Source organism: Telopea speciosissima, chromosome 10, assembly GCF_018873765.1.
Source record: "Telopea speciosissima isolate NSW1024214 ecotype Mountain lineage chromosome 10, Tspe_v1, whole genome shotgun sequence".
NCBI lineage: Eukaryota > Viridiplantae > Streptophyta > Magnoliopsida > Proteales > Proteaceae > Telopea > Telopea speciosissima.
Genome location: NC_057925.1, coordinates 53,239,539 through 53,257,407, shown reverse-complemented (window position 1 = coordinate 53,257,407; position 17,869 = coordinate 53,239,539). Strand labels below are relative to the sequence as shown.

At 39.7% G+C, this 17,869-nt stretch overlaps 1 protein-coding gene across 3 annotated transcripts in view; it reads left to right on the top strand.

Annotated features, from left to right (window-relative positions):
• The window catches only part of LOC122641899 (DNA repair protein XRCC4), a 36,269-nt gene extending 20,902 nt beyond the window's left edge, over positions 1-15,367 (top strand). For all 3 annotated transcript variants that reach the window (XM_043835222.1, XM_043835224.1, XM_043835221.1), the window contains 2 exons: positions 2,039-2,161; positions 14,987-15,367. In XM_043835222.1, coding sequence (XP_043691157.1) covers positions 2,039-2,161; positions 14,987-15,229 — 366 coding nt within the window. In that variant the 3' untranslated portion in view covers positions 15,230-15,367. The remainder of the gene's footprint in view (positions 1-2,038; positions 2,162-14,986) is intronic.
• The last annotated feature ends 2,502 nt before the right edge of the window (positions 15,368-17,869 follow it).

The following is a 17,869-nucleotide window of genomic DNA, read 5'->3' as shown; positions in this document are numbered from 1 at the left end:
ATAACTTTGGATACACTAGGACGGATAATGAGGTGGTGAAAATTGATAAGAGGGAGATTCTGCAAAGTGATTATTTTAGGTATCTGGGCTCAATCATAAATAAAGAAGGTGATATAGAGGATGATGTTTCATAGAGAATTAAAATAGGATGGATGAGTGTCCAGAGTGTTGTATGATTGGCTTATCCCTTTAAAAAAATTAAATTAAAATTTTATTGGACAATCATACGACTGGCTATGATGTATGGTGCGGAATGTTGGGCAGTTAAGAAGCATCATATAGTTAAACTCAGCGTAGTGGAGATGAGGATGTTAAGATGGATGAATGGCAAAACTAGGAAGGATAAAGTAAGGAATGATCATATTTGAGCTGATTTGGGAGTAGCTTTGACACATGATATGCTACGAGAAAGTGGTTCGAGACTTCGAGGTGGCATGGCCATGTTCAACGGAGGACTTCGGATGCTCCAGCACGGCGGAGTGATTTGATTTAGAATAAAGGAACTAAAAGAGCCAGGGGAAAACCTAAAATGACCTTAGGAGAAGTGGTGAGGAAAGACGTGCATAGCTTAGGGCTTGTATCAAGTTTGACCTCAAATAGAGCTGATTGGAGGGCAAGGATCCATCTAGCTGACCCCATTTAGTTGGGATTAGGCTTAGTTATTGTTGTTGGATACTTATTCCCGTTTATAGGATTGAGGCCCAAATATGGGCTTATGAAAGAGGCCCAATACATCAATAAACCAAAAAATAAGATGTTCAAGGCCCATAAAACCCATCCATGGGGAGAAAATAATGTCTTTTGAGGCTCAATTGAATAATCTGAACTGCATCAAGTTTTTCTAGTTTGACAGGTCTAGGGAGTTTCTTTAGTCTGGAACCAATATTTGCCACATGGCAGATTGGTAACGCTAAAATTTTTGGACAGGTAGTTACCAAGGGCACCTGCTCACATGTCAAGTTAATCAAGTGGCCAAATAAAGCTCTGAAAATCTAGTGAAAACAATGGAAGGCTTATGCTAATACAAGGGAATATGCTAATACATAGAGGTGTATTACTGAATTTGTCTGAAATTTGACTTGTGGCCAATCTAGATGATTTCCTAGATATCGATATGGTTGAAAATGCCACATCACCCTTCCATGTGGAAAAACTTTGTGCCAGACAAGAGATACCCTCAAGCCTTGCTAGACTAGAAAAACTGTTCCCTTCTTTCTTATAATATTTTTCTTTTGCAGTATAAAGAATGAAACCCTCATCCCAGAACTACTTAAACATGGGACTGACTGTGGTGCATAAGTTATCCCACTACAAATACTGACATATTTAATATTTATTTACTAACCAACTTTGTTTCATCACAAGAAGTGCGTGTAAACATGATTTAAACCCATTCTCATAGACACATATCACTATAGTAATATTACTAGTTTGCTACCAGTCCAGGTGCCATTGTTAATTTTCAAGGTACACTTTAGACTATATTTTCTACTGTTATGCTAACGCATGAACTGTTTGGGTCGTTGGACTGGAGGTCAAGATTGTCAGACTACTGATTGCCTAATGCAATGCTAACCTCGACCCATTGTATGCCAGTGGGAGATCAGCTTGCAACAAGATCGCAGGTATAGGAATAGAACCAGATTGAAAGAAAATCAGATAACTTGATGAATTGAAACTGATATATAACTGTGTGAATGAAAACAAATAAAAGAGACAATTAAAAAGAAGGATATGATCATGAATCACCACCTGATCTATAGGGCTGGAATCACCACTAGTGCCCATGACATCACCACCAGGTGGTTCCTGGAGCCTCGTGCACGGGGTACGCTCTTTTAGATGAGTTTATTGCCTAAATGGAAATAAATGATCTTGATAGTTTAGCACTGTTGATCTTAAAACTTAAGTATTTGAAGCTATTCAGTGCTTAGTGGAATCTTCCTTGCACATAGTTATTTGCTTTCCATGCTTTCTTCACTGAAATGTATTAAAGTTTTATTGGGAGCAAGAAATTTATGTTGGTTTATCTTGATAGGAAGAAGTTGTTGGGAAGACCCAGGCATTTGAGAGAATGAAACTGGAAGCTGAAAAATCCTTAGCACTAAGTGAGAAGATCTACAGTGAGAAGGCAGAATTCGAATCTGCAATCTATGCTAAGGTGTGTGTGAGTATTAGTTGTCCTTGCATGTTGTTTTGTCAGTATTGAATCATTTACTTAATCATTGAACTATTCAAATTTCCTTTGCAAAGTTGAACCATATATCCTGAAAGGTGAGAACAAATTATCCCCTTAGCCATGAATTTTAGTCATTTGCTTTCATCTCTCACTATAAGAGAAGCAATCAGTGAATCTACTTTTGTGGTGATTCTTCTCTAGTAAGTCTTCCAAATGCCTCTTAAGCTTCAGAATTTCTCTTTTAGCATTCTTTCTGTCTCATTCTGAATAATTGGATATTTCCTGTCTGTTGGGCGGAAATCTACAGAATTTAAGATTGTTGCACCTATCATTTTCAGGGCTGCCGGGTTATTCATTAGGTCATCGTTTCAGATCTCTAACCATCACCAATTTTAGATTCTACAATTGTATGGCTGAAATTATAGTTTGGATTAAGAATGTTAGTATGGACCATTTTTTTGGGTAGAATCTTTCTATGGACAGGAACCTTGTCTAATACTGTAATACAGAGAAGCTAATTGTGAAATAATTGCAGACTGGCAGTAGCAAAGGGAAACTTGCATCAAGTCATGTGATTCCTCTTCAAGTCGAGATTTTTTGCAATTTAATCCCAAGATCAAGGTATTAGGATCGTTTTTGATCTAGGAATGATTTCCCAAGCTCAGATTGACATAGATCTGAGATTTAAACTGTGTTTTTTACCTCCCGGTTAGAACTTGTGGCATCTTTCTTTTCTGCAGGTTCAAGCTAATATTGTCTCGACTGATTCAGGTCACGACAGTCTGCTAATCTTTTTTTGCATTCAAGCTGTTGGGTTGATTTTGTATTGTCAGTGCCCAGTGGTTTAAGAAGGCTCACAGTGATGCAGTTCAAGGAGGCTACTGTTCATGGGACACTGTTCAGGTGGTACTGTTCACGTAAACAGTAGTGTGGGTCAGATTTGATGGGCCTTGGAGATTTGCGTATTACTTGAGTGGGACTCTTTTGGTAGAAATTAGTTTCTATTTTGTACTTACAATTTCTTTTGGTTTCCTAGTAGTTTCAATTTTTGTAACCTTTAGTTATTAGCTACTTTCTAATTTCAGTTAATTGCTAGGATCTCAATTTGCTTGCTGTACAAGTCCCAATATCATACTCGTAAGGGACCTTTCTATTTTTGTTATTTCCTTTCTAATTGTAGCTGTTTCAATATCCGACCTAGAAACCAGCAATCAGCAAGATGGAGAAGAACAGAGAGATTGCCAAATAGACTAGCAACCAATAGATGCAGCCTCCCCCCCTTATCAATATATAGAAAACATATTACAAGCTTTCCTAATGTGGCATGTTCTAGTGAGGAAAGCGGTGTTGAGTAAATATGTGGATGTAATTAAAGATATGTATGAGGGCATGGTGACTAGTGTGAGATTTGTGGGAGGTCAAGGCAAGGAATTCCCAAGTATGATTGGGTTACATCAGGGGTCAGCCTTAAGCCCTTATCTATTTGCGCTTATTATGGATGATCTAACCAAGAGCATCCAAGATGAGGTCTCGTAGTGTATGCTCTTCGCCGATGATATCGTTTTGGTGGATGAGATAAAAGAAGGGATTAACGCTACGCTAAGTTAAAGCTATGGAGATCAACCTTGGAAGCATAGTTCAAAATCTCGCGAAATTTCGACGATATTTCGCCAAATTTCATATATCTCGAGCTGTCCGAGATACGATACCAATCCGAAATGGAAAAATACCATATTTCGACGATATCTTGTGAGATATCGACGAAATATCGTGGACTTACAATATATCGCGAGATATTGAAAAAATCACGTGCAATATTTCGAATATTTCGATCATCTCGTTTCGGCAATTTCGGTAATCTCGTTTCGAAAATTTCGGAAATCTCGGTCATTTTGGCATTTTACACCCACAGAAAAATACCATATTTCGACGAAATTTCGGTATCTCGGAAATTTCGGTCAGACCGAAATACCGAAACGAACCGAGATTTAGTACCATGCTTGGAAGCAAGAGGCTATAAGATTAGTAGAACGAAGATGGAGTATATGATGTGTAATTTTATTCAGACTTGATGGATATCGGCATGGTGCGATTTGAGGAAAAAGAGATACCACAAAGTGACTATTTTAGATATCTATGGTCAATCATAAATAAAGAAGGTGACATAGAGGATGATGTTTCACAGAGAGTTAAATTGGGATGGATGAAGTGGAGAGGTGCGTCTGGTGTGCTGTGTGACCGATGTATACATTTATAGCTTAAAGAAAAGTTCTATAGGACTGTTGTATGACCGGCTATGATGTATGAGGCAGAATGTTGGGCAGATAAGAAGTGTCATATTGAGAATCTATGTGTGGCAGCGATGAGGATGTTAAGATGGATGTGTGGAAAATCTAGGCAGGATGAAGTATGGAATGAACGTATTAGAGTGGACTTGGGAGTTGCTCCAATCAATGACAAGATCCGAGAGAGTCGATTAAGGTGGTATGATCATATTCAACGGAGGCGTAGGGACGCCCCAGTAAGGAGGAGTGATATAATTCTGATTGAAGGAGCTCAAAGAGCTAGGGGCAGGCCTAAAGTGACCATAAGAGAAGTTGTGAGGAAGGACATGCATAATCTAGGTCTTGTATCAAGTATGACCTTGGATAGAGCTTATTGGAGGGCCCAAGGATATTTAGCAGACCCCATTTAGCTGAGAGTCTTCTGACTTACTGGGCTATGACTTGTTCCTCTTACTTTCATCTATCGGTTTTCTATTTATTTTTCACCTTCCATCTGCCATTCTCCTCTTTTCAGTTTACCCTACTTTATTTTGTTTGGATTCATGTAGCCGACCCCATTAAGTTGGGATAAGGCTGAGTTTGTTTTTGTTATTGTATTACAAGCTTTCCTAATAGGAATAGGAAAGTAACCAGCTAGACAAAATAGAGTCCTAGACTAATAAGGAAAAGAAAGAAGAAAGCATTCAACAATATGGGACATATCATAAGTAATCTACGATAGGGGGACTTGTCTTATCATGGTGACATACAACGACACCCAGTCCCACACGGTTTAACACTCCCCCTCAAGCTGGAACATACGTGTCACCCATGCCCAGCTTGGAACAACCTTTCTGGAATGCAGGACCAAACAGAGGTTTTGTAAACAAATCAGCAAGCTGACCGGCAGATGAGACGAATGGAGTAGTAATCAGTTTCTTCATGACAACATCCCTCACAAAGTGACAATCAATTTTAATGTGCTTGGTTCGCTCGTGGAACACCGGATTACTAGCAATGTAAATGTCAACTTGATTATCATAGAACATCTTCATAGGAGAGGAGACTGGAAAGTGGAAACCCAAACTCTTGAAGTAGCGACTTCAACCACATTAGTTCAGCTGCAGTATGAGCCATGGCTATACTCAGCCTCAACACTAGACCAAGCTACTGTGGTCTGCTTCTTACTACACCAAGTGACTAGGTTACCTTAAACAAAGTCACGATATCCTGTGGTAGATCTTTTATCTCCAGCAGCACCAGCCCAATCAGCATTAGAGAACCATACCAGATCAACTCGCTGATGAGATTTATAAATAAGCCCCTTTCTTGGTGCTCCTTTCAGATACTTTAGGATTCAACAAGCTGCCTCCCAATGAGATTTCATGGGTGATTGCATAAATTAACTGATGACACCAACTACAAATGATATGTCTGGCCTAGTAACAATCAAATAAACAAGCTTGCCTACCAGTCTCCTGTACTATGCTTGTTCTCAAGATCTTCGCCGTCATCTGACTCAAGTTTCTGGTGAGGGTCCATAGGAGTATCAACAGGCTTGGAAGCAAGCATACCTGTTTCTGATAAGAGGTCTAATACATACTTCCTCTGTGACAGACTGGTCCCTTTCTTACTGCATAGGACCTCAATTCCAAGGAAGTATTTAAGGGGACTTAGGCCTTCATCTGAAAGTGCTGATGTAGATATGACTTTACTGCTGCAATTCCTAATACAATCATTCCCAGAGATATTTATATCATCCACATCAACAACCTATACACAACTTTGGAATCCTTGTGATGCATGAAGACAAAATGGTCAGAATAACACTAGGAAAAACCATATCGAGTAACAAAGTGCTGAACTAACCAAGCTCTAGGGGACTGCTTCAATGAGTTCAACCCACATATAGCCTTATGTAATGTGTAAACCCTGATAGATATCTCTCTCCCCCTGAGCAACATACCCAGGAGGTTGCTACATGTAAACTTCCTCTTGTAGGTCACCATAGAGGAAGGCATTGTTGATGTCCATTTGATAGAGGGGCCAGTCCAAATTGACTGCCAGAGATATGAGAACATGAACAGAATTCAGACGGGCAACAAGAGAAAGTGTTTCAAAATAATCAACCCCGTATGTCTGAGTGTACCCTTTTGCAATCAGCCTGGCCTTGAGACGTTCAATAGTACCATCAAGATTGTATTTGATGGTGTACACCGAGTGACACTTCACAAGATCCTTACCTGGAGGTAAATCCACAAGAGTCCATGTTCCCCTAGACAAAAAGGCATCCATTTCCGTCTGTAGCCACCTTCCAGTCAGGATGAGATAAAGCCTTATGATGATTGTGAGGAACAAAAGTAGTAGACAAGGAAAAAGCAAAACAATGTAGCTGAGAAGGAAGGTGAGACATAGACACATAATTCTCAATAGGATAAGCAGTCAAAAGACTTTTGAGTATAGACACATGTACATTTGGGAAGAGCAACAGGAAGATCAACAGTGACCATATAACTAGGATCAGATTGCATGGCAGGTGGAGCAGGGAACTCAGAAGGGCTATACATGCTACGATCCTATTTCTAATAAACAATACATTAGGATCAGATTGTGAGGATCGTAGCACTTATAGCACTTATCTGCAGGAGAAGTTAGACATCAGGGGCACAATCGTCTTGCACTGCTGATACACCTTCAATGATTTACGAGGAGAGACATCCAAAGGAATAAGAGCAGGAATAGGACTGGCTGAATCTGCAGGAGAAGTTAGAGGAGAAGCAGGAGAAGAATAATAGGATGTGTTCTCGAAAAATGTGACATCAGCACTAATGTATTATTCTTGAGAAATAGGATCGTAGCACTTATGGCCCTCCTGAGTACTAGAATAACAAAGAAAAATACATTTAACAGCACAGGTGACGCTGGGCATGCTTTTGAGCCAGCAGCCGGCCCATTAAAGAAGGTCCAGCCCAAGTTCAAGATCAGTCCAGATCTGTCTAGCCTGGATTGAATTAATTCCAGCCCTTCGTGGACTTCTAGGAGCAGTCAAGTTTGGTCCCCAAAGATTTAGTTTTCCTTGTGTCTTTTCATATTCGTAGGCAATATTAAATATCCTCCATTATTCAGTCTTGTTTTGTGGTTCCTAAGTCTTGGGTACAATTTTCTATTTTTTGGGGTTAGCTTCTAGGTCTAGGACTTATTTCTTATGTATTGGGTTTGGTTCTAGGTGTTGGGAATTCCAACAGTCACTATATTTCAAATTCATGTATCCAAGAGGCTGCTTAGTCTCTTCCTCCATAAATTGAAATCGTGGAGGCTGTTTTAAGCATCCAGAAATTAAATAATAAAAATACTCTCTTGTGAGAATTAATTGTGAGAACATCAAGTGAGCTTAGGTGAGGCTCAGCGGGATCAAGGTGGGATTCCTTCGATCGGTGACCTCGGTGGGATTCCGACGGTTGGCAACCAGTGGGATTCTGGGCTGTACCTATCCAACTATTTATCTTCACCTTCAAATACTTCTTCTTTCTCTTCCCTTCAAAGCCTTACCCCTCACCACCAGTACCGACACAATCAACAGACTTAAAATCTTATTAGCCTACCCTACTTTGGTCCTACACAACCTGATTTCAATCTGGTTGTCCTCCAGAATCGATCCTGAAGTGCAGATCCCTTAGGATCCGCCACCAACAGGGAGATAATTTATCAACATGAGGGAATAAAATTTGAACCAAACATACACAACCAAACACCCGTGGGGAAGAGAAAAGGGAGAGCCAGTGGGATAAAGCACAAAAAATGGGGAGTGGTTATCTAAAACAGAGAAGGGGATCTTATTTATGAGAAAAACAAGCAGCAAGAACAACATCACATGACAATTGTTTGGGAACTTGCACGTGGATCATAAGAGATCGAGCAACTTCTAATAAATGCCGATTCTTGCATTCAACCACCCTTTTTTGTTGAGGTGTATAGGAACAGCTAGTCTGATGAATCATACCATTGGGTAAACAAAATTGAGAAATCTCAGTTTGAACATATTCAAGTGCATTATCAGATCTGAAAATTTTGATAGAGACATCAAACGGAGTTTTTATTTGTGGTAAAAATTCTTAAAGACGGTAATAAATTTAGACCGATCTTTCAATACCCAAGTTGACTGGGAGTAACCATCCACAAATGTAACAAAATAATAAAAACCAAATCTGTTCCGGACACGACATGGTCTCCAAATGTCAGAATGAACTAAATAAAAGAAAGATGGACTCCTAGATACACTCCTAGAGGAAAAGATGATCTGTGATGTTTTCCAGTTCAGAGGCTTCACACTCGAGACGGGTGATGGACTTGTAACTGGGAACCATGAGCTGTAGCTTGGTTAAGGATAAATGGCTCAAACGATGATGCCACTGAAGAGGAGATGAACCACCAGTAGTTGTAGCAGCCGCAATAGAAGGTCCCGTGCCATCCAAATAGTATAAGCCAGCCTGCTCAACCCCGCCACCAATTGTCCTCCTTGTTTGAAGGTCCTGAAAAACATAGTAAGACGGATAAACAAGGTTTAAAGTATTGGTATCATGTATCGTATCAGCTGGGTGATTTTAAGAGATGTATTGTATCGTATCGGAGATACGTATTGCACGCTACAGATACGCATGGAAATGGTCAAGATACACATGGAAACACTTTTGGAACAAAAAACATTATAAATAAGCAATATATAACATGTATCATGCATAAACACTACAAAGGAGAATAATGTATTACCAAACAAGTGCATTAAATCAAAACTTAGTCATTTTTCCTCCCATAAAATCTGTTTTCATTGTTTAAGCAAAACCCCATATTTGAAAGAAGGGGAAGAAGAGGGGCTAAAATCGAGTTTTTTGGGTGCACAAGAGTCTGCTAGGTAGCCTTTTCCGCCTCTGGTTCATGGACTGAGTAAACATGTAGCTTTTATTGAATGTATCGCAGGGTATCGCATGGTATCGATCGTATCACAACATATCGAGCCGTATCAGCCAATACAGCAGCTATACGTATTGATACATTTTTATTTTTTTTGCCCTTTAAATTAACGTATCGAATGTATTGATGGTATCATATCATATCGCAGCCTTGCGATACTGATACGTATCGGCTGATACGATACGATACAGGCCGATACTTAAAACCATGGGAATAAAAAGTAACAGAACAGTTAAGATCCTTAGTAAACTGACTAACAGATAGGAGACTTAATGGTAAACGAGGAGCATGAAGAATAAATGACAGTGTCATAGAGGTAGTGGGTGAAACGGTACCATGACCTGTCACCTGTGTAGAGGAGCCATCAGCAAGGATGACTGGGAAGGGCTATTAAAGTTCAAAATAGAGGAGAAGAAATCACCCTTACCAGTCATCTGAGAAGAAGCGCCTGAATCAATGATCCATGGAGTAGTAGTAGTAAATAGGACGGAGTTACCTGTGTGAGTCAGGGTGGCTAAAGAAGTAGTAGTAGTTGCCTCAGGTTGTTGCAGACGCTTGAGAATCTGATTATTATCATCTCAAGGAACAGACACAGTGGAAGAAGCTCCAGATGCAGATACAGTGTCCCCCTTAGGTCCTTTCGTAGTAGAACTATCAGTCATAGCAGTATTGACTAACTCATTGCCCCATTCAGTCGGCCATGCTTAGCCCAATAGGTAGCAATAGTGTGATTTTGCTTATCGCAGTAGGAGCAATGTCGAGAAGCTTTGTCAAACTACTGTCCACCAGTGCAATGGCCACAGCCTCGATCAGAGAAGGATGAACCACGGCCTCTACCTGCAATGAAGGCTGAACCTTCCTTTGGAGATGGGGAATGATCAATTTTGGAAGAAGTAGATATGCGCTGAAGACGAGAAAATGTTTCATTCAGTGATGGCACTTTCTCACAAGGAGTTGACTCTTGACTGACTGATAGTCGGGGTTCAGACCAGCAAGAAATTTTGCAACATGAAATTCAGCGTGTTGGAGCTTTACCTGCTCCAGGTCAGTAGTAAGGGGTTGGTGCACATGAAGTTCTTCAATAATGCACTTGTAACTACTAAAATATTCATTCAAGGACTTGTCACCCCATTTGCAATTGAATAACTTCTCATACAGTTCATAAGTCCGAGATATAATTTTCTGGAGAGAAACTTTCCTTCCAATCATTCCAGATCCTTTTCGCAGTAGTATGAAACATAACATTAGCAGCAGTAGTACGGTCAATACTGTTCCACAACCAAATCTTAAGTGTGGAATTCTCATGCATCCAGTCTTCATATGCCGTGAGAGAAGCAGGATCTTTAGAATCAACTGTAGGAGGATCATCAGTAAGAAATTTCATCTTACCTTTAGCATGAATGTAGACAAGGACTGCTTGAGACCATAACTTGTAATTAGATACACCATTCAATTTGATGTTGGTGATCTGAATATGAGCAGAGTCCACCGGAGCTTTTGGATCAGCCATCATGCAAGTAGACAATATGGCTCAATGAAAGCATCAACAGCACCGAGAAATACTAGTAGTACTTGTGTCCAGTAGTAGTAGACTGATTCTAAAGTGAATCAGCAGCAAATAGTAGTAGCTAGCAGTAAGGAGAGTTCAATATAAATCAGTTCGATACCTCAAAACCCAGATTTGGGTGATTTTGAAGAAGAAACAGATCAGTAGGTCTGATTGACCTAATATTCAGATCGAAGGAGCCCCTTAATGTGTGAAATAAAATCCCAAAAGGGGGATTGCTCAGTTGGGCAGATGTTATACACCACCAGAAATCGAGGCAATAAAAAAAAAGGGGTACCACCAGCAGTGTAGGAGAAGAATTGCAGCAACCCAGAAGATTGATTCAATCCAAAGCTCCTGATCGAAGATGGCTCTCTAGCAGTATAAAACAGTCCTCAAAGGAGGAATCCCATCTGAAGGCCGAAATAAAACAGAGGATTCAGAATCGATAGGGAAACAATTCTTCACATATATCGATCACTGAAGGCCAGGAACTCCATCGCAGGTAAATAGATGATGTAGAAGAGCCCTAGTTTGTTTTTATATCATCTCAACTAGGGCTAGATATGATTAATAAGCAGCTTAGGCAGCTGCAGCCAGAAACCAAGACTTGTGCTTGAAAACTATCAAACCAGTGAAAGAAGAATGGTAACAACAGGTTAATAATGCTCTGATACCATGTTATAATATCAGACCTAGATACCTGCAATCACTAAGAGGAAGAAGAACAGAGAGATTGCCAAAGAGACCAGCAACCAGATAGGTGCAGCCTCCCCACTTCATATAAATATATGAAAAACAGATTACAAGCTTTCCTAATAGGAATAGGAAAGTAACCAGCAAGACAAAATAGAGTCCTAGACTAACAAGGAAATGAAAGAAGAAAGCACTCAACAATATCACTGCTGGGACATATCATAAGTAATCCACGGTAGGGGGACTCCCCCTATCGTAGTGACATATAACAACACCTCCCACACGGTTTAACAGTAGCAGTAGCTAGCCTATATGTATTGAGACCTATAGCGTCTTCCCTTACGATTTAACGAAGAAAAAGTTTTCTGGTTTTACAAATGATCATGTGAAGCAGTGTAGGAGAGAGTCCTATGTGAGGTGAGATGCTTAGGTGTGAGTGAGAGACTCAAACCGTCTATCCCCTTCTTTTCTATTTTCTGTTTTATTCTTAGTTTCTATTTTATTGTTCTGTGGAATATCCATCATCTGAGAGATATCGAGACCCTGGTTTTCCACTACAGTTATAGTTGTTGATCCATCAAAGACTGGTCAATTGAGTTCCAATGGAAGCTGGTTCTGAAGGTGCGGCTCTATCCTGTTGGTGTTCAATTGCGAGCAAACTTCAAGCCCTCATATATTCTGATTGGCCACTAGTTTCAGTCCGGAATTTGAGGGAGTATTACCCATCTCAGCCTTCTCCTTCGATATTAATTTCTGTCTGATCCAAAGGCTGGATCTGGTTATAAGCTGTAGTTGCTATTTTGTGATCCTACTTTCTAATTTTGAAATCCTTCGATATTTCACCATCCAACCATCAGAATCGGCTGGAATTTTGAAGAGTTCTTCACCCTCAGACATTCCACATTTGATGGAAAGGATTCTTCCATCTGAAATTAGTTACTAAATCTGGGCCAGTTACTAGTTTTGACTGTTGTTCACTTTCTGTTCAGCCAACTGTCACGGGCTCACATCTGCTATACTGTTTTGTTGCTCTGACAGAATACTTCCTTAGAATATATTCAGACCATTAGCGATTTGAGTATCAAGGTCCCTATTGGACAGCCTTCTAATTTGGTGATTGTTTTACATTGTATTGCTGGAACCAAGTGTTCAGAACTGCTGGTTTGTCAGAACTTGTGGTCCTGTAGGTCAGGACTTCACTGACCTAGCCCTATATTACACAGTGGCTGAAATTAGCCATTATCTGCAGATTGCAGCTCTGGTTGATAAACCAGACCATGTAGGACAGAGAACAGTGGTTCTGCCAGCCCTGAGTTGCAGACCTCTTAATTCTTTCAAATCTGTATCTTTCAGCTTGAGCCTCCAGGGTGGTGTCGCCCAGAGGAGGCCTGCTGGTTCCCACACTTTCATCCTGATTGGACATGACACGTGAAAGTGTTCTGCTCTTGCAAGGAAACCTGTTTGATAGCTCTGTTTTTAGGAATTTTTTGCTTTTGTGTTCAGTTTTGTGTCTTTTATTAGGAGTTTGTTATGTCCTTACCTATTAGGGTTGTCTAAGGTTACTTTGGGTCATTATTTTATAAGAAAGAAGGCTAATATCACATTATATCGATCTGCTGGACTGAATATGCATATTCTGGTTATTTAACTTCTCCATCGTATGGTCTATTGCTGCAGCTTATTATTGGGATAAGGCCCAACAGCAACTAGGTTCTATATCCCACCCACAACAAAATCGTAGGACTCACAACCAGCAGGCTAGGAACCACAGATAAATCCCCAATCTAGGGTTCAGATTAACCCCAAATTTAGACCAGATGCAGGTAACTAATAGAGCTTCAATCCCTCAAAGTAGGATGAAGATCCAACAATTGAATTCCAAGTTATTTACCAGGGAATGAAAATAGAAACTTTCAGAATTATAAAGAACAGTATATCTCCAAATCCATAGGGCAGATTAACACAAGAACATGGACAGATTCATCACTCCATGAACAAATCATCATATGTGAAAATCATTTCATTCCAACAGCTAGATGCTTCAGATCAGCATTACAAATTAAATAGAAACTTAGGCTCAGTTACCACCGATATACATCAATCCACAGGGAAGAATACTTCAATACTCCAGTGGAGAGACAGGTAGAACCAGTAGTAAACAACTTCAAGAAAACACTCCAATCTGATGGTCAGATGTTGGAATATCAATACTCTATTGTTGCTGGCCAGGAAGGGCAGAAATAGAAACCGTAGGCTTGTATTAACAATACTTGTGCAATGGCAGTATGTAAGATGGCTTCAACAGTCCTCAAACAATATCAAAACAGTAGTATTCAACTTGAGACAAATCTGATGGCATACCTGAAATTCACAACCATAACAGAGAATAGGGAAGAAGAAAAAGAAGGATATGACCTGGATTTCTCACCCCGGGCCTCAACCAATCTCTCACTAGTCGGTCCAGTTTCCCACTAGATAGCCTACTCTCCCTTACAGCACCTGTTTCACACAGAAAATTGCAGCCAAAGCAACATAGTATGTAGGGCTCAAAATCGTGGGCTACTACAGCTCTCTCTTATTAATAGCTTGAGTTTCTATTACAGAAATAGAAGTCTTCTAGTGAATTCTAAATTAGTAACTAATATGTATTAGCATACTAGCAACTATCTCCTACTAAACATATAGTAATTAAAATAAAAACAAATAACAAAGAAGATCTCCTAGTATCCTCCTACACAAGTTATAAGAAGGGTCCTTAATGGGCCCAAACCTGGCCCAAGAATTGGGCCTAAACTTGAACCGCAAGTGGGCTTGAGGCTGGGCTCGATGGCTGCTGCTGCTTGGCCTTTTCTTCTTCTTACGCATGTATTGCTGTCTAAACCTTTGATCTACATCACTCTTTCTGCTATTTTCTCCGTCAACTTTGGTTGATTTCTGGTAATCTACGCTATTAGGATAAATTGATTTCAGAAATTGTGCCTATTCCATGTTTGGGAAAGACATTCTTTCCTGTAGTAGAGCTCACTCTTAACTTTTATGGGGACATTTTATGGACTGGACTAGTGTTTCTTCATCTTCTGTTCACCCAGACGAACATAAGAAAATGACTAAGCGTACATATGGTCATGTTGTTGCACCAATTTCTCCCAATGATGTGTTTCATTCTTGTTAATGTGAATTTCTATGTTTTGGCTGGGAAAAGTGTTTGGCTGTGGATTGGCAGTGCTGCCTACGACTTTGGTTAATCATCTTAATGTGTTCCTCCTAAATGTTGAAAAGTAATGGATGACAACAACTCACATTGCATCACTTTTTTCTCTTTCCTGGTTTCAGTTTGTTGGGGTTTTGAATTCAAAGAAAGCAAAATTGAGAGAGCTTCGAGATCGACTTGCGAAGCTGGAAACTACCAGTAAATCACCACCGGAAGGGGATGAGTCCACTGATAAAACTGAGGATTATGACGAAGGAAGTGATGATGAAAAAATTGAGGAAGAACCATTGGAAACCATCCCTACCACCTCAAAGAATGTTCAACCAACCAGGGCTAAGAGTCGGAAGAGGAATACACGCAACTAGGTAATCTTTCTTCAAAACTAAGTTGCATTCAACAAACATCATCCCTTTTTGGCTATTTCGGTTGTGTAAAGAAATTTCAAGTGAATGGCAATTTTACTCAGGATCAGGTGGATAATTGTAAAATCTGGAGGACTTGGTGGGAGCAGTTAGTCTTCGCCCCTTACTCTCAGCTTTACAGAAGGCTATGGCAGTGGATGATTCCGATATTTGGGACCAATTTAGTTGCTGGATCATCTGATTGAGTTAGTGTTTAGTGTATGTGGGACCCAGGTGGATCCCCTGATTGATGTGTCCCATGTCACTCCTACTCTTCCAGCCAGGATGCAAGCAGGCCGAGCTGACCTAGTCCCAGCTGAGCTGTAGCTGTTCACTACACGTTGGGGCCCAGTCTATGTCATGAAATAGCTGGTCCTCAGCCCAGCCTGCTAGAACTGATCCACCCTTGGGCTGGGCTTGGGCTCAGGCTGACCTGTTTCAATGCTGTAGATTTTTTGTTTTTTGGGAGGGGGGGGGTTGTGGGATTCCTAAACTAGACGAGGACCAGGAGGTCGGGGGGGAGGGTGTTGTGGGATTCCTAAACTAGATGAGGACCAGGAGGTTTGAAGCTCGAATCCTGCTGAGGGCGATGCTCAACTGCACTAGCCTCAAGCGAGCTGCGCTAGCAGCTGTCCTCAATGCTGTAGGTATAATGATGGGGAAAAAGCCTAGTGACATTTAATTCATGAATTAGCACATGGTAGGACATGTATAGCATGTTATAGAGGACCCTGAACCCTACACATTAGTAATTTTTCAACACAAATTGAACAGAGGAAATGGCTCAAAATTATAAAAATGCAACTATACAATTTTAGGAGTAATATTCTTGTAATCAGGTTTTGGGATTTCATTGAATCACACTATAATTATTTATCCTCAAACATGAAAAACTCCTGTTATAACCTCACAGCATGTTATATGGAAATGATCTGAGGCAGGATCACATGTTGCAAAATTACATTGTTAACCCTTCATTCATTTGACACTCTCATACTTTGGAGACAAATAAAGTATGGTCACAATTTCTTTTTTGTTATGGACAAACTCCTGTCACAATTTCTGTGTGGACGACGACAATCCATATGCCTGTATGGTTGATGGGTGCCTAGATCTACCATGTGGCAGATTAGTGGGGCTGAAAATTTATGACCAATTGATCCCAAAGTCTTTCCTCACATATCAATTTTCAATCCAATTGGAGTTTTTCATGTGGAAAAACAAGTCATTGAAAACTCCAGGACTACCAAGAGGGTGCAAGAGATTTAAAGGGGTGCATGGAAATACCCAGTAGTAGATGAAAGGGAAACTGATTGAATTTGAGGTTGGAATTATTCGTATGGCATATTTAGTGTAACAGTATCAATTTATATTTAATTTAATGGGAATTTCTTATTGATAACTTTCAAGGTGTCAAATAATTTGTAACTTTATTTTTTCTCCTTTTTAATATGATACACATTTTTTTTTCAATGAGGGTAATAGTGTCATTTCATAAGTATATTAAAAAAAAAAGTGCATGGTAATGATATAATGGTATGTCATTTTTTAAAACTTTTTTATACCCTATCTTAAAAGAACTTTTAAAAATAAGACAAGAGAGAACTAAAAAATGGTGCTAAATTCTGTTATTCAGACGGCTCTTTTTTATTCTTATCATTTTTAGCTTGTATTTTCTTGTATTTTCTTTTCACCTGTAACATTGTCAGTTATTTTGTCTCCCCATATGTAGACACTCAACTTTATTACTTTGGAAGCTTCCACGACGATGATGATTGGATGTCTTTGAATAGTGTGTGGGGACTATTTTTATAGCTATAAGTCTTGTGTAAATCCTTGAACCAAGTCAAAATGTCAAAGGTTGCTCAGACAAAAACCAAAATGCCCCCTGAAAAGTTTCACCAATTCAAATGTTGGTCAAATGTTCTACCAAAAAAAAGGTTGGTCAAATGACCTTACAATCGGTCCAAACTTTTGTCATCAAAATCCTTGTATTTAAAAATAGGGAGAGGGTTAGCTACATGGATAGTGTGCATTTTCATGCCTTGAATGAGAAAGAGAGGCATTATTGGGAAACATTAAAAATAAGGGGGAAAGGGGAAGGGGGAAGGGGGAAGGGGAACATTTGAAATATTTTACAGGGCGTGTGTTATATTAATTTAAGTCTTATGAGGGGTGTCAACATACAATTTTTAAATTAAGCTGGTGTTGTGTAAATCTTTTACCCTTTAAAATAAATTGAAACAAATTCATTTGCTTATTATTTTACAAAAGATTTTATTTTTTTATTTATGTGAAACTCACTTTTTGTTGCACAAAGAATGATGCTTGATGGAAATCTTCAAATACTGCAACTTTCAAGCTAGACTGGGTTAGAAAAAGATGATGGAAAACGAAGACCACTCTTTAGGGTTTCTTGATTTCTCTATTGATAAAAAAAGAATGTCCTTACATGGGTGCGAAGACCCCTATTTATACAAGTTTCGCCCCAACCTCCTTCCTCTAATCCTCCTTGGGATTCGCCAGAGGGCTTTCCTTCCCTGTAAGGTGGTCCCCTTGTGCTCGGATTAGGAAATCCTTCTAAAAAGAGGGATCCCCTCCTTA